General features: G+C 44.0%; 1 protein-coding gene across 2 annotated transcripts; it reads left to right on the top strand.

The window, feature by feature from the left end:
* Positions 1–560: 560 nt before the first annotated feature.
* On the top strand, positions 561–27,534 carry HECA (hdc homolog, cell cycle regulator). Of its 2 annotated transcripts, XR_005828371.1 has the most exons (5): positions 561–883; positions 16,056–17,096; positions 20,202–20,356; positions 23,072–24,172; positions 27,292–27,534. XR_005828371.1 is itself a non-coding variant. In XM_040597443.1 (4 exons), the coding sequence occupies exons 1-4, from the start codon at positions 652–654 to the stop codon at positions 23,234–23,236; spliced, it is 1,593 nt and encodes a 530-aa protein (XP_040453377.1). In that variant the 5' UTR covers positions 561–651; the 3' UTR covers positions 23,237–27,534. The 2 variants fall into 2 exon arrangements, 1 of the variants encoding a protein (XP_040453377.1); XM_040597443.1 differs by having other exon boundaries at positions 23,072–27,534.
* The last annotated feature ends 296 nt before the right edge of the window (positions 27,535–27,830 follow it).

Genomic DNA, 27,830 nt, shown 5'->3' with positions numbered 1-27,830 from the left:
CCCCCCAAAACCCGAGACCGCAATATTTCGATCCTCCTCCCCCTTGTTATTCCTGCACCTTCAAGTGACATCCTCCGGGGTTCCCCGCCGTTCGGGCGCTCACACCGCCCGGGGTGCCGAGGGGGTAGCCAGCTCCGGGGCCAGCAGCGCTCACGGAGACCCCTTGCGCCCGCCGCCCTACCCCCGAGGCGCGGCACGGCCCCCGGCGGCGGCTCCCCCGCCCCGCCCCGGCTGCGGGAGGGGCCGGCTCCGGCTCCCGCTCCGGCTCCCGGCGGCGGGGCGCGCTCTGCCCCCTCCCGGGAGGCGCCGCCGCCCTCCCGCCCCCGTGCCGCCGGGAGCGGGGCTTTCCCCCTCCCGATAAGCCCCTCCCGCTCCCCCGCCTGGCTCAGCCCTTGACCCCCCCAACGCGCTCCGCTTCCCGCTGCCGCCAGCGCCCGCGCCTGCTCCGGGAGGAAGCGGGGCGGCGGCGGCCGGCCGAGCGGGACACGCCTTTCGCCCTCCCCGTCCCGGCCCCCCGGGCCCCACCGCCCACCGCGGGCGCGGCGCAACGCAGCGCGGCCGCCGCGGCCCCGCCATGAGCCGGAGGTAGCGGCGGCCGCGCCTTCCGCAGCCGCCGCCGCCCGCCCCGCCGCGGCGGCGGTCGGGCCCGCGATGCCGAACCAGAAGGGCGGCAAGGGCAAAAAGAACAAGCGCGCCAACAGCAGCGGCGACGAGCAGGAGAACGGGGCGGCGGCGGGCGGCGGCGCCGCGGCGGCAGCGGGCGGCGGCGCCGCGGCGGGCGGCGGAGCCGGAGCGGCGGCGGCGGGCGGCGGCGGCGGGGCGGGCGGCGGAGCGGGCGGCGCGGCGGCCGCGGGCGGCGCGGCGCCCGGAGACGTCAAGAGCGGTGAGCGGCGGCCCGGGCCCCAGCGCCTTCCGCGGCCCGCCGTGGCGCAGGCGACGAGCGGCGGGCGGGGGGGGCGGCGCGGGGGGGCCGCGGCGGGGCGGGGGAGCGCCCGGCGAGAGGGGGTGCGCGGGCGTGTGCCCGGGTGCGGTGGCGGGTCCGGGGGAGGAGGAGGAGGAGGGTAGAGGGCGGGCGCCGCCCGGGGTCTTGCGCGGATGGTGCCGCCACCACCGCCGGAGTCCCCCCGAAATGCGCGGCGGGGCTGCTCTGCGGGGTGTCCCCGCCCGGTGACCCGCCGGAGGGCGCGGGCCTGCGCGGCGGCGGTGCTGCCGCCGAGGCCGCGGGCAGGCGGGGGGCGCCGCCCGGGCGGGAGCGCGGCCGCGGGGCAGAGCGCATCCCCGGCGGGGGGCAGCGCCCGCCGGCGGCGGCCGCGTCCCGGCGCCTTCGGTGCTTAGTTGAAAAACCCCGACTTTATTTCGGCACAATTAAAAATGGAGTCTTACTTCTCGGTCCGTGTTCTCTGGCGTCTCACAGCAGCTGGGTTTGCCGGGCGGTGTACTCACTTTCCATCAACCATTTTATGCCGCCTTCGGTTGGACGGTCGGCTTTTGGTTCGGAGCGATTTTGGTGAGGTGTTTCTTACAGAAACTTGCACTGCTCTCCCTGCTGGGAAATAGTCTTGCTGCTAAATGATATTTCGGGCTAAATCTAGAGGTAGGCTAGGATTTTATTACACCTTTTGCTAAGCAGAGAACCCCCACATCTTGGCTCTGCTGCTGGATTTGCGAACTGCGGCACGGGGTCCCTGCGCTTGACTTCTTTTCCCCTCCCAAGTTGGACTGGAGCTTTTTACTCTCCATGCTTTGGAAAAAGTGGGAGGGCAGCTACAACTGCTTTTATACTTTGTGGCAGTAGTTTTGCCTGGCCGCTGTTCGCCAAAGGTAGTTCCAAGAATTGTACTTTGGTTTTCAAGATGTCTGATTCCCATGTATTATTTAATGGAAACTTTCTTTAGCAATATTAGCCATTAATTACGAGTCACTTCAGCTCACAAGGTCTTTGCCAGGCTGCTTTTATAAGAATACTACTTACTCCAGAGAATCATGGAGAATGCTTAGAATTTCCTTTTGGGTTGGTTTCCTCTTTTTTTTTTTTTTTTCTTTTTTTTTTTTTGGCTATTTGTTCTGAGTGATTGAACAAGGGGGAAGAAGAAGGAAGATTAGCAGGGGTTAGTGAATTTCTAGAGCCTTTTTATCATGACTTCAGTGTAGTGATATGTGACATCCACTTTGCAGGCAGTGTCCTGGTGTGTGACTCTGTTGGATTTTGTTTAGTTTTTGAGGTGGGGAGAAACAACGTTCCCGAATTTTTTCACACAAGTCCAAGTGAAAGCAGAGGTGCATTTCTAGTGTGGCTGTTTTGCATGGGAATAATGAAGTGTTGTTCCTTGTGCAGATGCCACTGAAGGTGATGCTAGTGAGCACTGGAAGCAGTGCGGCTTGCTAGCTGGACAGGTTGTCAGTGTTCAGCTCAAAGACTGTGTGTTCCGGGTACCGTACATAGCCTTCCTCAGTGCTGGCCAGCTTCCTTGGAAGTTGAGGCTGCCTTTCCGGGAGCTGACCTGAGATGCTCCTTTATTGTCTCTCTCCCTGCTTCCAAATGACTTCAGTGGTCAGAAACACCCTTGACTCTTTTGTCAAATCCCCCCCACCCCACCCAACAGAGGTACAGCATTGCCTTCCACATCTGCTCTAAGTGCCGGACCAGCACACCTGATCTTTGCCTTGACAGGTTCATTGCTTCTAGTCCTGTCTTTTATTTCAGATCGTCATAAAGGCTAGAGGAGTAGGTCTGGTTGCTAGCTTTATTTTACATCGGTTACTGCCCATCAGATGGTCCTGAGCTGGAAGTTTCGTAAATTGTATTCTCACCAATAAATCCAAAGCTTTCAACAGTTTTGGTTCAGGAGATGAAAGGAGAAACTGCTCCTGTTGTGCTGCTGAGCAGGGAATCCAGCTCTTACGTGCAAGGAAAAGATTAGATGTTGATAATGGATTCCCTCAAGTCTTCAAAACCGATGAATCTGAAATGAAGCTATGTAGTGCAGCCGGGGCCATGGAGGCAGGTATCCCATTACTAGACTCAAGGCATTTGTAAGAGGCCATGCACTTACAGTTACTTGATCACTAAGCAGTTTAGGGAGGACGCAGCCTGCTGCAGTGAGTTGTGAGGTTAATAGAGTTCTGCTGTACACAGTCAACTCTCGATTATTCATGGGAGACTATCTGGGCTGCGGATTAAGTGTGCTGGGTACAGGGAAGCCCTTAGCTGTGCTGCTTTTGCAGCATGCAGCTGCATGCTGCAACTCGTGCTGCCCAGGCCCACTGGTCCTGCGGGTCCCTCATCCCTGGGCTCGCTCCCCTCTCCTGTGTTGTCACTATATGCTGTTCTAGAATAATTTGTGTGTGTCTGGTGTTCTTGCTCTCCTACTGTCCCATCTTTACCCTGGAAAAGTGGTAGATGATCATAATGGCATAACCTGGTTTCTTTCTTTAATGTGACAAGACAGAATTATGGAGAGATGAAAGCAGCAGATACAATAATTGCAAATTTAAGATTGTCTGTGCAAACCTTGGCTTTGCATCATGATGTCAGTGTGAGACACTAATTACGCGGTCCCATCAGGACCCTGATTCACTCAGGGAAGGGATGGTCGTTCAGATATTTTTTTTTTGAAGTCTTCACAGTTCATTATGTGGTCCACATATTGTTTCTTCCCCCCATCCACACAGTGTAATGAAACAGAATTTTTTATTTCCTCTGGGCTTCTCTGTGCAGCTCTGACTAGCAGTGCCATGTAATACAGAGCTGTCGTTATAGCACCCTTTTACAGTGGAAAGATGTTGTTCCCTTTTACATTTCAACAGATTTACCTTCAATCCCTGCACAATTTTCCCTCAAAGTGTCAGTCAGTTTTTGGCATGATGACTGAGAAACGTAGGGTGATTTTTTTCCCCTGCCCCAAGAGGGCATCTGTTTATGCTTTTTTTGGTGGTGGTTTAATTCTTACGTGTTCAGAGCTCAAACTGCAATTGAAGGGTTCTAGACCCCTAGGGTGGAGAGCGTAACCACTGACCAGATGTGATGGTTTTTCTGTCGTGCACTGTAACTTTTCAGCAGGTATTGGGATGATGCCCACAAGGAGGATTCACGTTCTGTAGCTGTGCCTTCCTTTCCTGTCTCTCCCATCAGACCAAGCAGGAATTCTATACATGATAAATTAGTCTTTCCTGACTAAAGTGCATCCATTTTCTGCATTGAATGAGGCACACATCATGGGGTGGGGTGGGGTGGGTGGACTAATTTAACGGTATTGCAGTGCACAGGGAAACTGAAATGCAGTGTCACAGCAAGCCTCATTTCTTAAGATTCCCTGTCTTCAGAGTGGTTGAATGATATTCCTAATAATTTTTCAGTTTTCCAGCTAATTTGCTGCGTTACTTTTCTTAACCAAACTGCATAATCTGAGCTGTCATCATGTAAAATTATACCAGCAGCTCCATGGGATTCTGCACTTACTGATCACCAGCATTCCCAATGGCAGTGGTTGGTTACCTTCATCTGTGAGGAGTGTGAGGGGACAAGGCATTTTGTGAATACTTTGCCCTGAGCAGTGGAAGAGGAAAATCCACAGGGTTTACTTCAGATCTCAGGGCTCTGAGTGGCAGATTCCTTCTCTGTTTCTGCCTCGCTGAGCCTAGGCACTTTTACACTGTCAGCTCCAGCTGTTTTATCCCTTCATCCTAGAAACTTCTCACTCTGGTCTGCACATATAGTTGCTTCTTACCCTAAAATTCTTTCTTCCATCCATTTTCTTTGCCTTGTTTCCATTCTTGGTCTCATTGTCCAGTAGACTGAAGTCCTCTTCCTCCCCTTGACGGTCAGTATCTTAGCGTCTTGCTGCTTCATCCCCTTGTTGTTGTCACTCTCATCTCTCCAGTGTTGGTGTTAAGATGAGAGAAAAGGAGAAGCTGGCTCTCCTTATCTGTGGTTTTCCCCTTTAACATGGGGTTCATTATAACCAGATAAATTAGAGTAAGAAAAATACGGCATAGCTGTCTCTAAATTACTGTCTTACAGTGTATTGACTGGTTGTTTTAAGACCATACTTCTTCCCCTTGGGCATACGTGAGTGCATAAACTGCAAAAGTGGTAGAGCTGGTGAGTCGGTGAGTTGTCAGAGATCAGATTTGTACAGGATCTATGGGCATGAGAGTCCTTCAGGAGTAAAATAGCTGTGGGGGAGCTGGTGGAGGTGGTTGCTGTAGGTTTATATTTATATAATACATATATTTATATATATAAAGCACCTATCACCATATTGATAAACATTCTTTTGATAAACCACACTGAAGCGTGGTTTTCCAGGGGTGGAGTTCCTGCCATAGCAGCCGAGGCGTTGTGCGAGCAGTGCCCACCGCATGTGGCAGCTTCTGAACTTGTCTGTAGTTACCAGGATTTAAAATGGCCAGCTGTGCTTTTGCCCACTCTTCACCTGGGTTTCACAAATATGTAAGAGTGATTTGCTTTCAAATAAAAATGCTAATGTAGGACCAATGTATGAAGAAGAAAATCAACAGTGACTAATGTATTGAAAGCTGTGACTGGCCAGCAATTAAGATTTGGAAAAAAAAAATGATTATACTCTGGAGGTGGGATAGTTAAAGAGGGCCAGAAAAATCGTCAGTGCAATATTTAATTTAAAAATGTATTTTTAGAGCATGAATTGCTGTGGTATTTAAGCAAGGATTAATAATTGCTGTCAAATGTTTCCTGCTGCATATAACATCCAGTTCCAGTCTGGCACTCTAGTGATGTTGAGTATTGGCACCTTCTTTTTACTTAGCTTGAGGGAGTCCCATTGATACCAGTGAGACCACCTGGAAAATTAAGTTTCTATTCTGTTACAGTGACTACAAAATTTAATACCTATTAATTTTCTAAAGGAAAATCATTTCATAATTCCATTGAGTTCTTCTAACTGCGGAAATCAATTGAATGCAAATTTCACTGTCTCTGTCAATGCGAATAGGGTTTGAAAGGACTTTCGTGTTAGTTTGACGATTTTTAAAACTATCTAATTCCATGCTTTTGTAGCAAATGCAATTCATGTTCTGCAAATCTTTGCAAATGGTGTAATGTCTATAGTATTATTCAATACTATAAATACTATCCTTTCATGCAAGCAACTACACACCCATTTAATATTTTTTTTTAACAGTTACTTGCTATCAAAATGTTATCAGTGCCCTGACGGCATTCTGTGGTCATGTGGTTAGTCATTTGCTCAAGTGAGGCACTTGCATGAGTAAGGGCTAGTCTTGATGTTTGTTAGGTTTCATATGAGGAAATACAGTTTTTGAACTGGTTGCTTTATTTTGTCTGTACTCATCCTGTACCTTCTGCCCAGTGATCTAACAAGTAGTGACAGGATGATTTCTAGTCTTTGGAGATACTTGTAAGTTTTCTTCAGCCTTGCTTACAGCCTTGCATATTGAGACATCCTTTGATGTTGAAGTACCGTGTTGACTGGCAGATGTGCATCCTTCTCTGCTTTTCTTCCTGCAGCATATGTGAGCAAAAAAACAGTGGTAAAACTTGATTCAGCTCAGGGTAAAATATGCTCCAGCTAATCTTCAAGGTGTCTAAATTACAACAGCATTAGTAGGGCATGGGCTTTCTTTAAATAGTTTTGATAGAAATTCTGATCGTTTCAAAGAGGCCTCTTGAAGGAGTAATCTAGTCACTGGAGTGGGTAATTCCATTTTGAAAGCTTGTGGGATTTTGAGTGGAGCGCTGGAATTTCCCCGTAGACTTTAGTGACATTTATCTTGAATGCATTCACTTTATCTCTTTTCTCTGTCTGTCCTGCAATGGCAGAGTCTATCTGTTCTCCTTCCAGGGCTTGAGAGGGATATTGCTGTTGTTCATGTCTTGAATGCCTGCTGGGAGAGGAGATGGCTTCAGTCAGAGCCTGGCTATCAACTGTGCCTGGCACTCCCCATCGCTGCTTCTGGGCTACCGATACCCATTCTGGGAGCAGTGTACGTTGAGGTCTCTGTGTACTGCACAGATGCCAGAGATGGCACACGGGCAGGGCTGGGAGCCAGCACAGCATCGTGAGGGAGATGTCTATTTGAACAGACAGCTCCACAGTCAGGAGCTGCTATCTTGCAGAGATGTTGGGTACTGCAGCTAGGGTGACTGCATCTCTCATTTCCCACTGAGCTTCTACCAGCATCTTTAGCCTTTAGCAGGGGAAATAAAAATACTGTCTGTCATATTGAAACTTGGGAAGGATAGACCAATGACACAAACATCCCTAGACTCCAAACTAAAAGAGGTGCTGATACCACTTGGTTCAACCTTTTCTCCTTTTTCTCTTCCCTTCTTGTGCTTTTGGACTGGATCTGGTGGCTAGCTGGCTCTTCATCTGGTCAAGTCCAGCCTGCGGTGTTTACATCTGTGCCGGCTATTAGGGCATCTACTGCTTGCCAGTTACCTCTTTATTCCCAGCAGGAGTTGGAACTTGCTGCTGAAAACTTGGGGGCAGGGACATTAGAGTCTGCTTTAGTTGTCAGGACGTCTGTTTCTTGAGGCACCACGGTTACTTTTCTGTAACATTTCAGGGTATTAAAAGCTATTGGAAAGCTACAGGGAGAGAATTTAATCGTGGAAATGCTTTTCTGTGAGGATGACTCATGTGCAGACAAAGCAACAGCCAGTGTTCAAAACACGTTAATGCCCACCGGTATTGAGATAGTCACTAATTTCTACATCACCGTGGTAGAGGTCACCAGAAAAATCCACCCTGTGCTGAGGAGTGCAAGGACTCTTCCTGGCCCTGGCATGATTGCTTGTGGCTTGGAGGACCAGTTACTGCCTGACCTGGTTAAGCCAACTCAGAATTCACACGGGAGTATCAGAAGTGCATTGGCATTAGTTGTCTTCATGCTGATACAGGTGGGGCTCAGGCCTGTTCTCCTTTGTATGGTGAACTGGTGACATTTTCAGCTGGGTTGAGGGTCTCACAGCACAAGCCAGGACAAGATTTCTCCTATGCAGAGAGGGTCTGTACATCCTAAGCGAAAGCCAGAGCTGGTGATTGAGTTGTTCTCTGTGTTTGGATGGCAGGTATTAAATGAAAAGAAGCTGGCTAAATAACTGTACAGATTATAGTGACTTCTGCAGGACCGTGTGAATTCTCATGATGGGTTTCAGCGGCGTAGGCAGTTGGTCCAGCCTGGAGCACAGATGGCTGTGTAAGCAAACCACAAAACTTGTGCGCATGCAGGCGCCTGTCCTTCTTAGTTTGTGCTGTTTTACTTTTGACTTTCTGACTGACTTTGGTAAGGTGATGGCTGAGCTGGGAGTGGGTGGTTGAATAAGAGCCACAGGTAACTGACTTTGTATCACATGCTAATTGCTGGTTTCATAAACAGGCGTGAGCTCTGACTGTGCTGTAAGTTAGAAGGTGGTAATGTGGCAGGTGTGAGTTAAGCTTTCACGATTTCCCTGGCACATTCCCACTGCTGTGTAGTTACTAGGCCTTTCTGGTCTTCTGGTGTTTTTTTTGTGAAGAGACTCCCTTGGAGGCCAAGCGTGAAGTCAGCCAAAGTGGAGTGCATGGAGATGGTTCTAGCACCTACTGAGCCCTCCAGGAGTCCCGTCATCTGAATTCCCAGGTGAACTCAGGTTTAGCAGCTCCAAATTACCTGGAATCTTTTCTAGAGGAAGGTGATGACTTCATCTGACTGCTCACCTAATAGTGACATCTTGCACACGGGGTTAGCATGCCAAGGAGAGCTGGGCTGCTTTCGGCTTTGTTCTCAAGTCCCTTCTAAGCGTAAATACTGACTGCAGCTACTTGGTCCTGGGGTGGGATTGAGCTCCAGATCAGTATCTAAGTGTCAGTAGGTAGGTGCTTACATGTGGAAAGCTATCAGCTAGGCTTCCGTTGCGATGAGGCATTGTCTGGAGTCAGTGGCTCTCAGAGGGTGATTCAGGTGGGTCTGCACTGGGTGTCCTACCAGCCTGAGCTCTGTCTATTGCTCACTGAAGACGGACTGCCAGCATTGGCTTCCCTTTCCAAGAATGTAAAAGGGAGTCTCATGACGCAGAAGAATGCCTCTGTTTTAGGTGGCTTACTGGTCTAGTTGCTGTCTTGTTTTTTCCCCTCCCTTCTGAAGAACGGCTGGAAACTTTCATCTTGATCAGTCTGCAAAGATTGCTTAAGGAGTTTTGGAGAGACATCCGTCATTGTCAAGTGAGTGTTATCAATATAAGTCATGAGTGGAGCTGTTTTGAAAGTCTTCTCATACTGTTTGTCGGCTGTTGCTTGTTGTTGCTGCGCTGGAGATCCAAGCCTGCCTTTTGGATCCACTAGTGAAACATTTTTTTCCCATTGCATTCTTGCTGCATTCAGGCTCTGAGGAAGGTGGCTGATCATTTCTGTATTGCTGTATTATTTGTACTGTTTAACCAGTTATGCATATGGCAATACCATTTTGTCATGTCTTGGCAATCTTTCGAATATTATATTGTATTCCAAGGTTCACCAAAGCAAACACATTGGACAATTAATACAAGTTTTCTGTTCAGTCTGTTTTGTTGTTGTTGCGGTGGTTTATTTTCTACAGCTGCATTACAGTATTAGCACAATAATATTGTATGACTTCAATTAAAATAAAGCTACGCTGATGGCAGAGGAAATTCAGAAGATTCATGCAGATGGTTGGTAGGGAGTAGCCTTCCACAGAAATGACTCAGCTCTGGTTCAAGCTGGCAGAGTGAACAATTCCAAGCTGTGTAGCGTTGTGAAGAGAGCACTGTTCATGGCAAAGTCATGGTAGAAGTTAAAGTGCTTAATTTGCAAAGTATGTGTCCCACAGGTACCTTTCTGGCCTAGGTAATGCACTAGGAAATGTCCTTGGCATAGATTATGAGATGCTAGAGTAACAGTAGACCAAAATCAAGCCACAGTAAGTGTCTTGCAGCCAATACAGTGCCAAACCCTTACCTTTTCTTTGATAATTTCTTTTTCCGCATCCATAGCAACCTACTGTCGCCTGCGGTTGTTTTAAGATGACAGTAGAGCTGCCTTTTCCAACAGCTGCCATGCTTCTCTCTCCTCTGCCCCCAGCCTCACATGTTTAACACCTCCCTTGAGCTTTACCAGTGTTTGCAAGTCTGTGTGGCAAGCTGAAACCTACGCTGATGAGTACAGGAAATAATTATCTGTTTCTGTCCACTGACTGAAAAACTGGTGCTTAACACAATGGATAATGTGGGAATGTGGCAGGGGAAGAGCAAATTTTGCTTTAGGCATCTGCATTGAGGACTTGGAACAAATGAGAGCAGTCATGAAACTGAAGCCACGGAGTCATTGCATTTGGCTTGCTGGGTGCATCTTTGGTTTTATGATGGGTGTGTAAACAGAAGTAAACAACATTCTCCTCCATTTACTTCACCAGAGGGAAGTTCCTCAGGCAGCTGTTGTTCTGCTGCTTTCATCTGGGTCATGAAATGGGAAGGGTAGTCTTCATAGACCCTCTTTCTTTTTTATTGAAAGGTAGAAACTGGTTTTTTGTTGAAGGAAATTAATCTCAGCTGTCTGTTTATATTCCTGGCTTTTATTGATGTTTGTAAACCTGAATGGAAAAACTGAGAAAAAGCTGCACACCCAAACCAGCTTCCTTGCAGTCTTCTGTCATGGTCTTGTTTTTGAAAGAATGGTTAATCTTATGGTAGTCCATCAGACATAAAACATAATCTTGTTTAAACCATGAGCTATCTTTGCTTAAATGAACATTTGTTGGGAATGTTGTATGTTATTTCTGTTTTAGAGGACATGTGCTACCCCTTGCCACTTTTTTCAGAATTGCTGATCAAAATCGCTACAGTGGAATATGAGAAGACATTTATGTTTCCACAGAAAGAATAACTTTTTGAAAGAAGCAGTGTGCAATTGTAGTTGCAACCTGGCAGCTTGTCTGTTACAGCCGTGCACTTGGTCTAAATGTTGAAGCTTTTCTGCCACAGAAAACTGCATGCTGCCTGGTTTTGTTCTCTTAGGCTGTGAAAACTATCTTGAAACTGAGAGGTAAAATAGAGGGTCATTTAGGCATTCTTTTAGAAGGGTCTGCTGGGAGCATGTATGCTGCTGTGATACCTGGTAATCTTTCATTTTTCCTGAAGTTCAGTTTCATGGCTGTGGAAACCAGAAATCCATTGTGCTATTAGCTACTTGGAAGGATATTATATTTAGGTGACAAACCAGCTTGGGGCTGCAGGTGTGGATGGGTACTTTGGCCATGTGAATTTCTGTTTACTCCCCTTTATTGTCTTTCTTGACAGTAATCATTGTACTATTACCATGAAGACATTAAGGTGATGATTCTAGCTCTGAATTTGTGAAGAATAATCTCAAAATGCATTTCTAATTAATGGGAAATAGAAGGGCTTGATAACAAAAATTTTTAAAGTTTTGTAATTCTGTAATAAGTGTTTTGTCTCATTTGTAAAATGATGATTAAATAACCCAGAGCACTTCCAAGGGTCTGAATTGATGGGAAGAGCTCTTCACATTTGCTAATGTGGCTCCCATACTAAGTGATCTGAATGCTGTCTCTTTTGCTCTTAAGGCATATATATTGCTGTGACTTGGGCAAGTTGCACAAAAAATAGCTTTGTTTTCCATTTCTTATTTATTCTTTATGTAGGAACATGTGGCATGATTATGTTTGGCAGGAGACAGGAATGGAGAGAAGTCTGCAAGGGATGTTCAGTCCTGCACAGTCTATCTTGTATGGATAGACCTGCTGGAATTTGAAATACTGGGCAGAATCAAATGTTGGCTTGAGGTTTTTGTGTGCTTTTCAGGTAGTGGAGTTTTCTGCTGTGTTAAATACAAGGATACTTGACCTGGTTTTGGCTGGGATAGAGTTAGTTTTCAGTAGCTGGTACAGTGCTGTTTTGGATTTAGTATGAGGATAGTGTTGATAACACACTGATGATTTCAGTTGTTGCTGGGTAATCTTTATGCCAAGCCAAGGACTTTTCAGTTTCTCGGCCCTTGCCAGTGAGAGGGCTGGAGTGACACAAGAAATGGGGCAGGACACAGCCAGGAGAGCTGGCCCGAACTAGCCAAAGGGATATTCCATACCATGGGACATCATGTTCCATATGTAATTGGGGAGGAGTTGGCTGGGGCCTACCGATGGCTGCTCAGGGACTGGCTGGGCATCAGTCAGCAGGTGGTGAGCAGTTGTGTTGTGCATTACCTGGTGTTTTTTTCCTTTTGGGTTCTATTCCTCTCTCCTTCTTATTACAGTTGTTGTTATTATTACGATTTTATGTTTTATTTCAATTGTTAAATTGTTTTTATCTCAACCTATGAGTTGTAAACCTTTTCCTGATTCTCCTGCCCACCCCAAGTGGGGGTGGCGGATGGCTGCGCGGTGCTTTGCTGCCGGCTGAGGTTAAAGTACAACAACACTACAGAAGCGGCAGAAGTCTCTAGTGAGACAACTTGCATTAGCCTTGATGGGCTCTTCAGTTTCTGTTGTGGAAATACTGCAGCGTTTTTATCAAGGCCTTCTCCACATCAGCAGACTTCGCTGATAACAAACCTGTGTCATTGAAAGCTGGTGTTTTGACTGGCATGGGATTAACCTTTCTGTGGGCATGGCCACGTGGCAGAGACACCTCTGGGTTTTCTAGAGTATTCCCTGTGCTACTACAATGACAGTAGTGAAATGTCAGATGAGTAGGGACCAGCTTCTCCTCTTAGCAATGATGTTTTCCAAAACAATCCCAGTGACACCATTCAACGATTCAGTGGAGCCTTGCATGGGGGAAGGCTCTTGTTCACTCTGCTGCTTTCTTCCAGCTGCCCTAGACCTGCTTTTGCTACGGTGATTGTGTGACCAGCCAATTCGCACCGAGTAGGTAGAAGATCAGATGAGGGAATGTCTGAAAAGTTTGTAGTCAAGTAGTTAATTTGAGTGCTGAAAAAGGTGTCTCTGTCCAAAACTTGAAGCTTTTTCTTGCTCATAGTTACACTGTGTGGGATGCTTCCCAGGTAATCTGATATCTATAAGTTCTTGAGGAGACGCTGGAGAAGATCCCATTCCCTAGTCCTTCCATTGACCAACCAGGAAAAAGGGGGAAAATCTATGGCAAGTCACCTTTACAAAAGCCTTGAGACACCCAATACATGATCAGTATCAATTGTAGACAAGCTCTGTGGAGTACACAGGCTGTGGTATTTTTTTCTGTATTTCAGCCACTTATTTATCAATTTCATTTTTTGTCCACATAATTAAGAGGCTGTAAACTTCTCAGGGGGCTAGAGATCGGATTTTTTTGCATCCAAACCAAAAAACATGTTCAGAGGTTAATTAAGGAAACACTTTTCTTACTCAGTTGGTTAACTATGCCAGTGTGGAGGAACAAGTGTAGAGTCTTTGTTCTAAAGTGGAGATCTCTAGACTTGTCTGTATAGCAACTTTCTCGGCTGTCAGCTATAATTATACCTGTGACTGCTAGAACATTTACACTCTGAAACACAGGGGGAGCATAAGTGGATTTTTGGCATGTTCTTTCTTCCTGCCTCCTGGCAGTGGTGGAAAGGAATATGTACCAAAATAGATGAATAAAGGAAATGCGTAAGTGAGAACTGTTTGTATCGGTACCTCTGGTATCTTGCTGCACATCTGACTTTTGATGGTTTGGCTTTAATGGTTTCAGTTTAACTGACTTCTCTGAGATAAATTGTATAAGGATGCTATAATTGCAGACTATACTTTCAGACCCTAAATATGATGAAAGAATAATTGACAATTAAAAAAAACTTTGTAGAGATGCTTGGTGTGGCATAGTGTGACTGGAATTGAAATCTGGGAGAATGGGTGGGGGAACTCTCTGAACTGGTAAACTGACAGATTTTGTTTCAGAGCAGGTAAGTTTTTTGCTCTTGGCCAGCAATGTTATGCTCAATAATACACAGTGAAAAACGTGGAGAGAAATTAGTCATCGTTAGCCAGTGAAATTAATGCTTCTCAAAGACATCTCAAAACCTGCATGTTCTTAGTGGGCTTTTCAGAGACTTCTCGGAGACAACTAGTAAGAATATAGGTGTCACATGTATAGAAGGAGCTCTCCAAAGAGTCTCTAGGGAAAGCTTCTCTTACCTCCGTTCTCCCCAATTTGGTAACTTGCTTTTAATGACTGAACAAGTCCATATTTTGAAATGAAATAGGCTTTTGTTTGATTTAAGAGAAAGTTTTTGGGAATGTGCTTTGCTTGCCATTTGTAGGCCAGTCCCTGAAGGAAAGGTATTGCAGAAAATTCTCCTTGCAACTGTGCCGCTTCTGGCATAGAAACGGAGGCAGAGAAATGAGGTGAAGGTTGTGGCATTTTCTAGGGAATGGCTCAGGAAAATCTTCTCATGCTCTTTGTGCCCGGCTCTTCTGGATGAGTAAGTCTTAAGAGCTACCGTAATCTTGAATTTACTGAAGATAACCTTGAAGGTTTTGTCCAGTGGTTTGTTTATAGCCTTTTAACAAAAACTTGTTGGGAAGAGGCAAAACCACTAGCATGGCAAAGGTCTGTTGTTGTAAAGCATCTGGTCTATTACTGCTGTAGGACAGGTGGTGGTAGGTAGTGTGCCTGTTACTGAGAGTCTTGAGTAAAAGTAAATGTAGCAGTGTTACACCTATCGTCCCACCGCATATGATGTTGTATTATTTGTGCTAGTAGCGACAAGAATGGGATTAAAAGCAATGCAATCGAGTGGTGGTTTTTTCCGTGCTTATAAGATAGAAATTTGAAGTTCTAAGAAAAAAAAAAAACCCAACCCTGGATCATGGCAGTCTCTCTCCACAAGGCTTGGTGTACTTCTTTTGCAAGTCCTGGACCCCTGGCTGAGACTGGGGAACTGCAGGGGACCATTTGCTCTGTTTCATGTGGAATGAGACAGGACTTGACCATGGAGGACCCTGAAGAAGCCTGCTAGTATTTGGATACAGCAGTGCAGAGGTTAAAAGGCAGCCTGCCAGCCCTGTTGGAGCAGTGTTTTTTGGTGAAGTGGAGGAAGTAGGAAGTCAGAAATACAGAGGAGAAATATTTGTAATACTTGAGTAAGCATCTAAAAACTTCATGATTAGAAACTCTTTAAGATCCAATAGAAACTGCAGCTGAAAATTTCCTGTCCTTTCTGTGCCTCCCAGCTGCAACTGAGCAGCCAGAAACATGAGTCGTATGTGCTCTGTGGTACTTTGGTGAGGGAGGTGATATTGGTCCATAAATGCAGAATACTTTTTGTAGAGCATTTTTGTGTAGAAGTTGATGTTTCAGGGAGAGAATTGAAATAAACTGTTCTTTGCTCAAGGATATAGCAAAGGCTGCTACTTTGCTGATAAAAAGACCATGTGGCGTTCGGTTTTTTTAACCTGTGTTGCAAAACTGGTTTGTGAAATTTAGCTATCCGGGAGGTCGGTGATGGTGGTATAGTCTACCTTTGCCTCAGCAATGTAATGACAGCCCTTCTTTCTGTAATAGGAACATAAGCTGTTTGTCTTGCTTTTCAAAGGCCTCTGCTTCCTTCTTTTCTCCCTAGCTGTTGTGTCTTGCTCAGTCCTAAAGAAAAGATCGACTCCTGCCTCTCTCTGTGATTGCAAAGCCAGGCTCTGTAGCCTATACTTATTTTTCAAACAAACATCTCTGTGTATTCCCCCCATGTTGCCCCTCAGGCTTCAAAGCAGCCCTCCAGAAGCATCCACAAAGCTTTCTCCTTACTTCTTAAGGCCTTGCAACAGTATCCGCAAACCCTTGAGGAGGGCTGATGCTTCTGAGGTGCTTTGACTTTGAATATTAAACAAACTGTAATGTCGTTTTGTTTCTTTATTCTTTCATTTCCGTATCTCCTTTCATGTACTTAACTTTTTTTGGCAAAGACTGCTTTTTGCCTTGACCCAGAGTTCTAGTGCTTGTGGGCCCTTTGATAATACGGATCATGAGTAATAGCTTACCTGCCTATTTGGCACAGTATTTAAAGAAGTATTGCAATTAGCGGGCCATTAAGTTATTAATGTATCCGTTTTATCTTCCACAGAAGCCCCTTGTGCTACTCCACTGATCTGTAGCTTTGGAAGGCCAGTGGACCTGGAGAAGGATGACTACCAGAAGGTTATATGCAACAACGAGCATTGTCCATACAGCACTTGGATGCACCTTCAGTGCTTCTATGAGTGGGAAAGCAGCATTCTTGTCCAGTTCAATTGCATTGGCAGAGCCAGGAGCTGGAACGAAAAGCAGTGTCGCCAAAACATGTGGACAAAGAAGGGATATGACCTGGCTTTTCGCTTTTGCTCCTGTCGGTGTGGGCAGGGTCATTTGAAGAAGGACACTGACTGGTACCAGGTGAAGCGGATGCAGGATGATAAGAAGAAAAAATCAGTGTTGGAGAAGAGTATGGGAAGGTCAATGGCAGAGTCAGCAGAGGAGGCCAAAAAAGGCAGGCTGGCCAACAAGCCGCAGAAAGGCTTGAGTAATGACCTCCAGCGAAGGCACTCAATGGACAGGCAGAACTCCCAGGAGAAGGGTGTCATGGGTGGCAGCTACACCGTGCGTTCACCTTGTGTCTCTCCTGGCCAGTCTCCACCCACTGGCTACTCCATTCTTGCCCCCACACATTTCAGCGGCCCTCGTTCCTCACGATACTTAGGAGAGTTTTTGAAGAACGCCATTCACCTGGAGCCCCATAAGAAGAACATGGCTAGTGGAGGCATGTTCAGGAACGCGCATTTTGATTATGGGGCAGCTGGCTTGCAAGCACATAGATCAGGACACTTCGATGCCCCTGTGCAGTTTTTGAGAAGGCTTGATCTATCTGAGCTGCTTACTCACATCCCCAGGCATAAATTGAATACTTTCCACGTGCGGATGGAAGACGATGCCCAGGTGGGCCAAGGGGAGGACCTTCGGAAGTTCATCCTTGCTGCTCTTAGTGCCAGCCACAGGAACGTTGTAAACTGTGCGCTATGCCATAGGGCGCTGCCAGTGTTTGAACAGTTTCCGCTGGTGGACGGGACCCTGTTCCTTAGCCCATCGAGACACGATGAGATTGAATATGATGTTCCCTGTCACCTTCAAGGTACAGGTTGTCTGTCAGTCATGCTAGGTTTCATTAAATGATGGAACTGCCTTCTGTGCCCTGTCCCTCCCATTATAGATTTTCATCCTAATTCTGCATTTTTAAGCAGTTCTGTAAAGCTTGAAGTCACGTCCAAATTGATCATGTGGAGCAGATTGAAACACTTACAAGGAATTACAAAAAGCAAATGCCATATAGGAAGATCCATGCCTTGTGTTTGGGTTTACAGCTAAGAGATTTCTCATCTGGTTTCTAGGTAGACCATGGCAAGGTTTTCCAGCCAATCTGTTCTGCAGTGTGCGTGTGCTGATTGATCTGTTGCGAGCTTTACTCCAAGATATGCATCAATCTTTTAAATAACCTTTTAAATTTAAGCATGCTGTACTGCAGCATGGGTGAAAGTTATGTTTGTACCACAGGTGAGGTGAGGTGCCTCTCATCTGCTTTCAGACTAGAGAATATCAGTTTTGTTCACAGCAAACTATTTATTTATTTATTTATTTTTATACAGAAGGGGCTGTAGTCTGGCCTATGTTAACACCAGCCTGAGAGGTTGGATGTAGTAAAAGTAAGCTTTTAGTACGGTAGATTGAAGTAGCAGTGGTGTAGCAAGGGTTTTAGACTTATTTCCAAACTCCCACCTGTTTGGACTGCATCCTGATCATGACCCAGCTCTGAGCTGAGTTCAGACCAAGGCGTATATTGCTTTTCTCCTCCTAGAGAAACAAATGGATGTGGGCTAGGATGAGCTCTTTCTGAAAGCTGTGCCCCAAACTGAGTGATCAGAGTGATACACAGCAAAACATGCCTGTCCTGCAGCCTGCTGGCAGCCAGCGTGGCTAATGGAAGTCTGAGAAAGTATTTCTAATTTGGTGTTCAAAAACATATAATTCTATGTTGAAAAGTGTGTTGGGAAGGCATTTACAAGAGGTATTTTGACATTTAAGTTTACCTCCTTCAATAAAATTTGTTATATCCCATGCATGGTCATAATATGTGTTATGTAACATTCCTTTGCTCAACAAACTTTGTATTTATTTTTTTTCTTTTCCTTAAATCATGGCACTAAGTCACTAAACTATTCAAGCTAACATTATTGTTTCTGTCTTGCCTAATGTACTTTAAGCAGAAAAAGTGATAGGCAAATACACAAGTGAAAAAAGCTCCAGGATAAACAGAATATACCTATGTGGGAGAACAGTGCTTATTGGCTTTGGTGGGGAGGCACAGTGCGCTTGTGATTTTATCAGTACTAATAGCTGGTTTAGTAATAGTGAAACTCATCACTTGTTAACATTTGCCACTAAGAATGAAACTGTGATTTTATTTTTTTTTTCAATTAAGTGTTCCTTACCCATTGGATGATATATCTGAAAAACTTGCTCAGACAAGATGCCATGAATAATTAATTGTTAATTTTTTTACCTCCTTGTCCTGGGTAAAATGGTTTATTATCAGAAGTACTCTTTCAAATGAAATTAAGCTTACACGATGCTGTTCCAAGGTGTTATTTTCTCTTCAGAACAGAAAATTACTTCTTTTATTTCAGGCATGTTTTAAGATATCAGATGCCTCGTTTCCTGTATAACAAGGATCCTGAAAATTAAGCAGTAGGAGAGTGCAGTATTTTAATGTGTGGGAACAGTGCAGAACTTTAGATGGGCAAAGTTATTTTATCTTTGTGCACAACACAAAACTTCTGTGCGTGGACTTATTTGAACGTCTCCAATCTTGAGTGTTCCCTTTAGGAACAGAGTTTATTGTTTTTGCACTTTAGTCTCATCACATTTTCTAGGGTCAGACATGCCAATGTGGAATAACTTAATCTTTACCAGCTCATACTAGCAAAAATATTTTGTATATATATTTTAAGAAGAATCTCATTTTTCTAAAACAGTTTGCTTAAAAACCAAAACAAGTTAAACCCCCAGCTGTTGATTTTGAAAGTGTCCGGTATGGACTAATCACGAATAGTTAATATTTTATTCACTTCCATCTAGAAGAGTCACGAGATGTGTGTGTTGATTAAATTACAGGTTGTGATGTTTCAGTACTTCGACGCTAAAGAGCACAAATTGAAATCCGAAATAAACACGTATTATATGCAGTCCTGTTTTGTAGCTGGTCCGTAACTGCACTACTGCTTAACTTTGTCTTACATAGCAGTGAAAAGTATGGTATATTACAGTATTAGTACTCTGTGTCAGCCCACTTCTAATAGCTGACAAACTACAAATCAATTCGCTCACTACAAATGGGGCACAATCTAGATGCCAGATCTTTGTAATTTGTGTAGAGCTTTTCATTTTGTGTGAAATTTGCATCTTGGATTTTGCATTGTTGAGTTTAGTCACATTTATGTGGAGAAAATATTTCATTTTCAAGTCTGAGCCACTTATTTTTATGGAAGTCAATATAATTCAGGTTTTGAAAGTCCTTGTGCATACAGAGCCTAAGGTCGTGATAGAGCTTGATAGATTTGTAGTTCTGAATGGCATGTTAAAGTCCGGGTATGTGTCATATGTAATGTTTTTAAACATACTGTTAACGAACTGTCAGGAAAAAGTACATGAAAGAAAATTGCTCTTCTGCCTGTTGCTTGTTTCCATGAGGAATACTAGGTTTTAGTTCCCTCTTTGCTGGAAGATTTTGGCAAGTTGTTAAATGAATCTGTACCCGGAGTGCTAATAAACTTCAACACTTCTCCACATCTTCTGTCAGGTGGGGATGAAGCTAGGGCACAGTCTTGGTTTTGGAAACACTGCAGCTGCTCATACAGGTTAACCTGGCATCTCTTCATGGAGCTTCAGTATCTCCCTTTACAAAATAATTTGCTAAAGTCTACCAGCAAATCAAGGAAGGGAGAGTGGGCAGGATGATGACTAATTCCTAAGTTTTGCATCCATGGAAAATTGCTTCAGTCAAGCCTTGTGTATTTCCTGTAGGGAAACATTTTTTTACTTTATCACTCAGCTTTTTAAAAAACAAACAAAAATAATTATAAGGTGTGATTTGTATCACTAAAGGGCAGATAACGCATTGCAGGAAATGTCTGTTTTAATCTTCTGTTCTAGTCTCCTTAAGAAATGTCTTTCCTGTCCACAGGAAGGCTTATGCACCTCTATGCTGTTTGTGTAGACTGCTTAGAAGGGGTTCACAAAATTATCTGCATTAAGTGCAAGTCCCGATGGGATGGAAGCTGGCATCAGCTGGGAACTATGTATACCTACGATATTCTGGCAGCATCTCCCTGTTGTCAGGTTAGTACCATATGTAAATAAGACTCATAAGGTGAAATTCCAACTGATGATACATAAAGCCAAGCTTTGAGTATCTCTTTTCCCTGCCCTTCTTCCATCTTTCTTTTCCAGCCTGTACCTATGAGCGCAATACAAGAAAGCTGACTGATTCCCTGTCCCTTTGTCTTAACTTATGAGGCAGAGTGGCCTATTGCTAGACAAAAGCCAGTGCAATGATCAGTGGTTAATACCTATGTTTTAAAATAAAGCCCCTTTAAATGCATTCCCGATTAAATCTGATGGTCACTATAGCAAGTATGTTTGACATCAGATATAATTCCAGTAGTATTTTAATAACAACTGCACATTTTGAGCAGATGTTTCATGTATTCAAGTTTCTTTTAGTGCTTGAATTGTGTTTTGTTGTGAGAAAATTGAAGCAAAAAAAGCCAAGGGAACAGAAAGGGCTAAAGTGTCTTTGTGCTTGGAGATTACCCAGCTCTCCTTAATCTTTGCTGTGACTGGCTCTGGTGATGGTACTCCACCACAGCCTGAAGCAGCATAGTTTTCATTAAATGTTCACCTGAGCTTTACATTGGGTGAGATGTATCCAAGGCCTGGGGTTACTCCAGAGCAGACATGTGCCTGATGCAGCAGGATCATCAGCATCCAAGAGAATTGTCCATGTGATGGGCAGAGTACTTTAGTTGTGCAGATGGGGTTAGACAGCCATGGAAAAAGCATTCATCTGGGAATGGCTCAGTGATCTGCTTGGGATGCTCAGGAGCGGGCTGTTGCCTTCGGACACGCATTTGTTGTTACTGGCTTAGGATGTGAGCATCACAGAGATGCACTCATTCAAAGTGTGATCAGTTCATGGTAATGTGCATGCTTAAGAGCAATCTAAAATACAGTTTTGTCAATATGTGAAATGCCATTTTATTTTAAATTAAACATATTTACCAAAATACGTTGCTCAAAAGACAAGTGGTATTGCTGCTGATGGTTAAAGTGACATTGGTAACAATTACGACTAAAGACAGAGATATTACCTCCAAATTTAGAGCCTCTTGAGATTGTAATTTTTTCTAAAAAATGGGGACTTTTAAAGATAAAACACTGATGCTGACTTGCTAGCTCTGTAAAAGCCAGCAAATTTAAATTTGAATTGCTTCCGTAGAACGTACAAGACAAGAATTAAGGTCTCATTATACAAGATCCTTAATTATATGATTAATGGACAGTGTGACAGTACATGGTAAGTAATAGAACTGAGTATGAAATCATTAGCTGCCAGTGACTGTGATTGCCAGATAATACGCATTATTGTTTCACCATGATTGTTACAGATGATTCTGTGCATACAGAGGAATGACATTTAAATATGGTATGTAATTTAACTCTAAATTGCCTTGCTAATTTTATTTTGAATAATTTCATACTTAATTTCAAAATATTTAATAATCCATCACAAATGTGCATGTAGGATAATGAACTGCAGCCACTGTCAGATTACTAGCATCTAGCTGATGTGCTGGACAGTGGCAAGGGGGAAATGCCACTTTGGTTAAGAAAATCATACAAATCCAAACCCTACTAGGCTGTTACTACTTAGAAATTCTACTTTTCAAGCAGAGAAGATGCCTGTGGAGCTGGTGGTTTGTTTCTTTTTGAGTCGTCTCAACAGTAACAGTACTTCAATAATTTTTTGCCATCCCTGTCCCAGGAAAATTCCTTTAATCCAGCTTGGCAAAGAAAATAACTGTTCTTTTCAGTGAAGAGCTGAGGCTTTCATTAACATATTGGGCAGTGAGGTTAAGCTGTGGTACAGGTCACACACTCGCTGCTCATTTGCCACCTTTGCTCTTAAACTCCTTTATGATCTCAAATCCCTTCTACTTCTCCTGAGTATTTCAAACGCCCTACTGAGCTTTCACACCACCAGTTGCTTTCTTAAAATCCAATGGGCTGGGTTGCTCAGCTAGATTTTTTCTGAAGACTTACTGTTTTTTGTTGCTGCTGAACATTAATAGCTCTGTCTGTTCTTACACTTTACCTTTAATTATTTCTTATATCCACCCAGTTGATGCTGGTCCTTTGTCAGTTGGGTTTTTTAGAATAGTTTGTGTGCTTGAAGTGGTGTTCGGTTTGTATAACCTGATATGTATTATAAATGTTTAAATAGGCAATTAAACTGATGCAATACCATGCCATGCTGACAAAGTAGATCGATTTATACGTTTGTTAAGCCAAAAGATTAAAACGCTGATATATTTCATAGACAGATCATGTTCAAAGATCAACCTAAATGGTTGAATTGCATGGCGAAAATGTAGAATTTCTCGCTTCGCTTTGGGGCTTCACTAATGATTTTCTGAGACGGCACTCCTTGTGCTGGGGATCGAGGAATCGGTTCAGCGATTAAGCAACACAAAACAATAAATTGCGTATATAAACTCTGAAATCCTCTGCCTCCTGTCAGTCAGAGTGGGAGGCAACCTACTCTTCAGAACTTGGTGGTGGTATTTCATGGGAAAAACATCGTGTATGCCTGCGAGTTACCAGCCCAGGTGAGGAATGTCCTCACCAGCAGATCCCATCACTGCCAGTTCCCTGATTTACCCCTTCTCCTGCTGGGAGGGCAGGGCAGGGGGCTGCAATGTGGCACCAGCTTTTGCAGAGGCGAGTTTGGTTATTTCAAAAGGGTGTTTTTGTTTGTTTCTGTGTTTTTTACAGGCTCGACTGAACTGTAAGCACTGTGGGAAACCAGTAATAGATGTACGGATTGGCATGCAGTATTTCTCTGAATACAGCAACGTCCAGCAGTGTCCTCACTGTGGAAATCTAGACTACCACTTCGTGAAGCCATTTTCTTCATTTAAAGTTTTGGAGGCTTATTGACGAAAGCTTTGCTTTAGTAATAGCTATTTTATGGGTATTTCAACTTTAATACATATCTTTTTATAGGATTCATTCTGTGATGAAATTTAATTTCTTTTCTAACTGAAAGAGCAGCTTCTTTGTCTGTGTACATATTAATATGTATATATACATGTTGTTAAAAACAGAATCCTCCTGACAAGTTCTCTGTGAAGGTTGGAGGCGAGCCAATTTAATGGCCTTTGAATATATCCCGAGTGTGGGGTAAGGTTCAGCTAAAAATGATTCGGTTTTATTTTTTGTATAATTGTAATGCAGTTTATAAGAAAGGTGGGGAGACATACAGGACAGAGGAATATGTCCAATTGGAAAATGGGTAATTGTGTAGGGTTGTTGTCCCTCCAGCATGGTGGAAATGGGAACCCCTTGGAAAGAAACTGTCCTGTTACTGTTTAATCCATTCAGCCTTTTGCATCAGTTCCCACGGGCACAGGAGCTGGCCCCACGCACCAGTCACCTCAGCAGCCTTGCTTTCAGATTTCCCGAGGCGGGGTAAACTAAGGTATCGTGACAAGTGAATGTAAATGTATGCCAGAAAATGCAGTCTTGAAATGAGTGAGGGTTTTTTTGGCATAGCGTCTTCCTGCCGTGTGTGTTTGCTGTGCATTGCGCTCACTGACGGACCGTACGGCGATAGTGCTGCTTCCACCGGGGCTGTTGTGCACCCAGCCGGGTCATCTGTTCATACCAAAACAAGCCGGAGATCTTAAAATGCTTTATTTAAAGGTATTTTCTTCACAGACATTTTGCAGAAGGAACAGGCTGAGCTGCATGGGGATGTGTTTGTATGTGTCTGGTGGGGCTGAGGCTTTGCTGCCTACTGCGGACTGGTGTGACTGGTGTGGAGGGAGGACCACGAAGAGGGATCTGGACCATCAGACCTGTAAGAGCTGAGAGGTACTGAGTACGAAACATGGCATCACTTTTTAAAACAATTAATTACTGCACCTTTGTCTTTCAAAATTGCATTAAGCCCAGGATCTAAAAACTTTAATTTAAAGAAGTTTTTTAAAGTCTAAAGACGTTTAAGAAAGCAAACTTTTAGCATATTTACTTTCTACATGCCTCTGTGCTGTACATAATAGACTATGCATTAGGCAGTGAATTTGTATCAGAGGGCTTGGCCCTGTGGACCCTGCAGTTGTTGATTCTTGGTTCCCAGTTCTCCCTTCCTTAAATAAAAATTTTAAAATAGATCATTAATCTTTTGCTTAGTTTCTCAAGCCAGTTGAGATTTAGGGGAGGTTTGGTTTTTTTGCTTTTCTCCATAATTTATTTATGGAGTGTTTGTCCACTCAACAGATGTGGGTTTTGTTTCTGTGTATGAGGTATTTGTTTCTTCTGAAGTTTTTTTGTTTTTCCAAATTAGAATCTTTTACAAGTTTATCTGTTGAAATCATGATCTTGAAAATGGTCCTGATACTCTGCCACCCTGGGAAAGAAAACAAAAAGTCAGAAGCCAAAAAACTGTTTCATATGCTGGACTGAGAATTATGAGTATGAATAAGAAATTAATGTGCACATAGAACTGGAACTGAATATCCATATTTCTTTGTCCATAAAAATGCCAAGTTCACAATTTTATTTCCTGACTGTCTTCACTGCAGAATTAGCTACTTTTAGCATTAGCCACACTTTGAGTAATACTCAAGCTGCACAGAGGGCTTCTGTGGCACAGGTGACTTGCTGACTGGAGTGGTAATGTCCTTAGAGGCCAGGCAGCTCACGTTAATGGTTTTCACATCTGGACTATCTGTCTCATACAGTTACACTGGTGATCTGCTGCTGGTCCGAACAACGGTGTCAGCAGGCTGTGGTGTAGCTTTTATCACTGATGCTCCCCTCCTTCTGTCATCGCACCTGGGCTTGGTTTTGGGTCTGGAGCACATCCTTGGGGTTTTGTGCAGTTGTTCCCTGTTTGTGACAGTTTTGATAAAGCCTGTTTCCTTTTCAGGGAGTGTTATGGGAAGGACTTTGAGAGACTTCTAACACTGTCCTGGCATGGCTACCACAAACCAAGTTACACGAAGCCCAGTTGCAGGGGGACCAGCGCTGTAACCATTGCCCATAGGAGCAGGCGCCGCCCTAGGCCTGCCTGAGCTGGAGGAAGGTGTCTAGCAGATAAAACCTGGTTAGCTGTGCAGTGTAGGCTTCCCTTACGGAGAAAAATCAAATTATAATTTGAATTAACTCCTTAGGGAGGATGAGCCCTTCAGTTTTGATGATGTGTTGAGTAACTTGATGGAGTTAGGGTGGCTAACAAGGTTTGGAGTTCCATTGCTTGGCAGTACCGTGAGAACCAGACCAGACAGACAACGGCTAGGCTGTTCCAGCAGCTGGAAATCACACAGCAAAGACAAAGGTCCTACAATGAGAAAAATTAAAGGATACATCTGTTACTGTAGTGTTTGGACTTGAGTGGCCATCACTCGTGCCCTGAGTCTAGGGTGTTAATTCCCACATAAGCTACATGGTGCTGTGTACCTGCTTATCATGCACTTGGCGAGGGGAGCTGTCACTCACCGTACAGCGCACATGGGAGGCGAGAAGTGGGATCTGGAGTCCTTCTAAAGACTTGCTCATTTGCTTTCCTTAGAGTAGCTTAATTTATACTTCTGTTCTCTAAGTACTTAGATGCCTCTCCAGACATGTATGTATGACAATCAAGAATGAGTAGACATGGAGAAAAGGAATTTGGCCAACTTTAAAAACACAAGTTTATGAAAGGTGGTACAGTATATTCAAGTCAAAACCAAGAATGTAGCAGACTGAGAAAATGGGAAGGGGGAAGCTTATTTACAGTCTTAACAGTGACAAGGAGTTACGTACAAATATATCCAAGAAAACAATTCAGTTCTCCATCAGCTTTTCTTTCTAGTTCTGCTGTTAAGTGAGTCTTATGTATTGCTTGAGGAGATGCCTATTTTCTTGCAAAACACATCTCTCAACTGGAGACTAGCAGCACTTGTAGCACTGTAAAAATGATCCTTGATGGAAACCAGCTGGGCTACAGAAAGATTCCTGTGAACTTTCACTCCAAAGTAAATTGTCCCTAATTTGTAGAGAATGCTTTCCCTGCTTCTTGCTGGTACTGAAAACTGGTCTTGGGTTACTGCAAAATGTGGTATTTTCTGCACCATGCATCAGATCCCTGTCAAGCAGTCAGGCTCACCCTTTGGCCAGGAGAGTTTCAGCTGGGGCTTTGCGTAAGTAGAAGGGCAGAGGTGACTTCTTTGGGACCTAATGGCTACTTCAGAGGTTAAACTAGACCGCAGTTACTTTGCTTTCTGTCTTGACGATCAATCATGCATTGGAAGTAGTCATGAGCTTTGAAACGTATCAAAGGGGAAATGATTTCCCTAGCTAGGGAGCTGCTTGCTTTGCTAAAGTTTATTCTTCATTACCTTTCAGTTTTCTGATTCTGTGTGTTCTAATCTGGCCTGTGGTCAGATTAAATTGTGCCTGAAATATGTTTTGTAAATGAGAATACAATCCTCTGGATTTAGAGGTTCATTTTACTGTCCTTAAGTGCACGATACTCCTTGTGATGGTAATAGGAGTTGCATGTGCAAATGCTTTTCTTTCCAGTAGTTAACTCCTTTCCATAGGAGAGGCTTGTATTTAGACTCTTCATATTTTGGATGTGTAAAAATGAATTCATCCATCAGTAGGATGTTTAAAAGTAAATTTTGATAACCATAACTAATACAATGGACATCTTTTACATGCTGATGTGTAATTTGACATTTACCAAGGTGAACAGCGTGAGATTCTTGTTCTGCCGAATGCTGCGGAGTTATTACAACTACAGTGTTCTGTAGCCAGCCCATAGACTATCCTATAGTCTATTTGCATTAACTTCTCCAGTAGTGAGCAGAGTATTCATAATTTAGCTGCAAAAATAGGGAATATTCCTACAAGGGAGGCATCTAACCCAGTTTCTCTCTTTTTTTTTTTTCTTTTTTCTCCACCCCACCCCCCCCACCCCCCATTTACTCTTTATTTTGCTGTACCAGGTAACTGAGGACAAATGTTGTTGTTAAGGTCACTGGTGAGAAAACCCCTCAAAAATATACTTGTCCATAAAAGTTTCTTGTTGAGACATTCTTGGATTGCACTTTTGCAGATGGAAGAATATGTACATAGCAAATGAATGTTGATGAAATTATAATTGGTTATGATATCATTTGCGTGTGTTGGTAGAGAATATTTTGTTGTGACTTCTCTGTATTAAAAAGTAATAAATACCAGACAGCTAATGGTGTGGGTTCTTCTTTCCCCCCTTCTTCTCTTGACTGCTTTCTTACATCTGCTCTTTATAGAGAGACTTACTTTAGTCACCTTAACTGTGAAAGGGCAGAGTGTAAACAGATTTTCAGTGTCAATTGAAGTGAAGCTTTGATGTAGTCATTTTGAAGACTGCTGTATTAAAAGGATGTGTGAGGGTGCAACACATCCCCTTGCAAAACAGAAGTCCTGTTCACTTTGTTGACATTGGAAATGCTCCTTCTGTAGCGTAGCATGTCCTGCAGGAGCCGTTTTGGGAATGCCCGTG

The sequence above is a fragment of the Falco naumanni genome, chromosome 6 (genome assembly GCF_017639655.2).
Source record: "Falco naumanni isolate bFalNau1 chromosome 6, bFalNau1.pat, whole genome shotgun sequence".
Classification (NCBI taxonomy): domain Eukaryota; kingdom Metazoa; phylum Chordata; class Aves; order Falconiformes; family Falconidae; genus Falco; species Falco naumanni.
The sequence above is the reverse complement of the archived record's forward strand: the minus strand, read 5'-3'. Positions and strand labels throughout refer to the sequence as shown.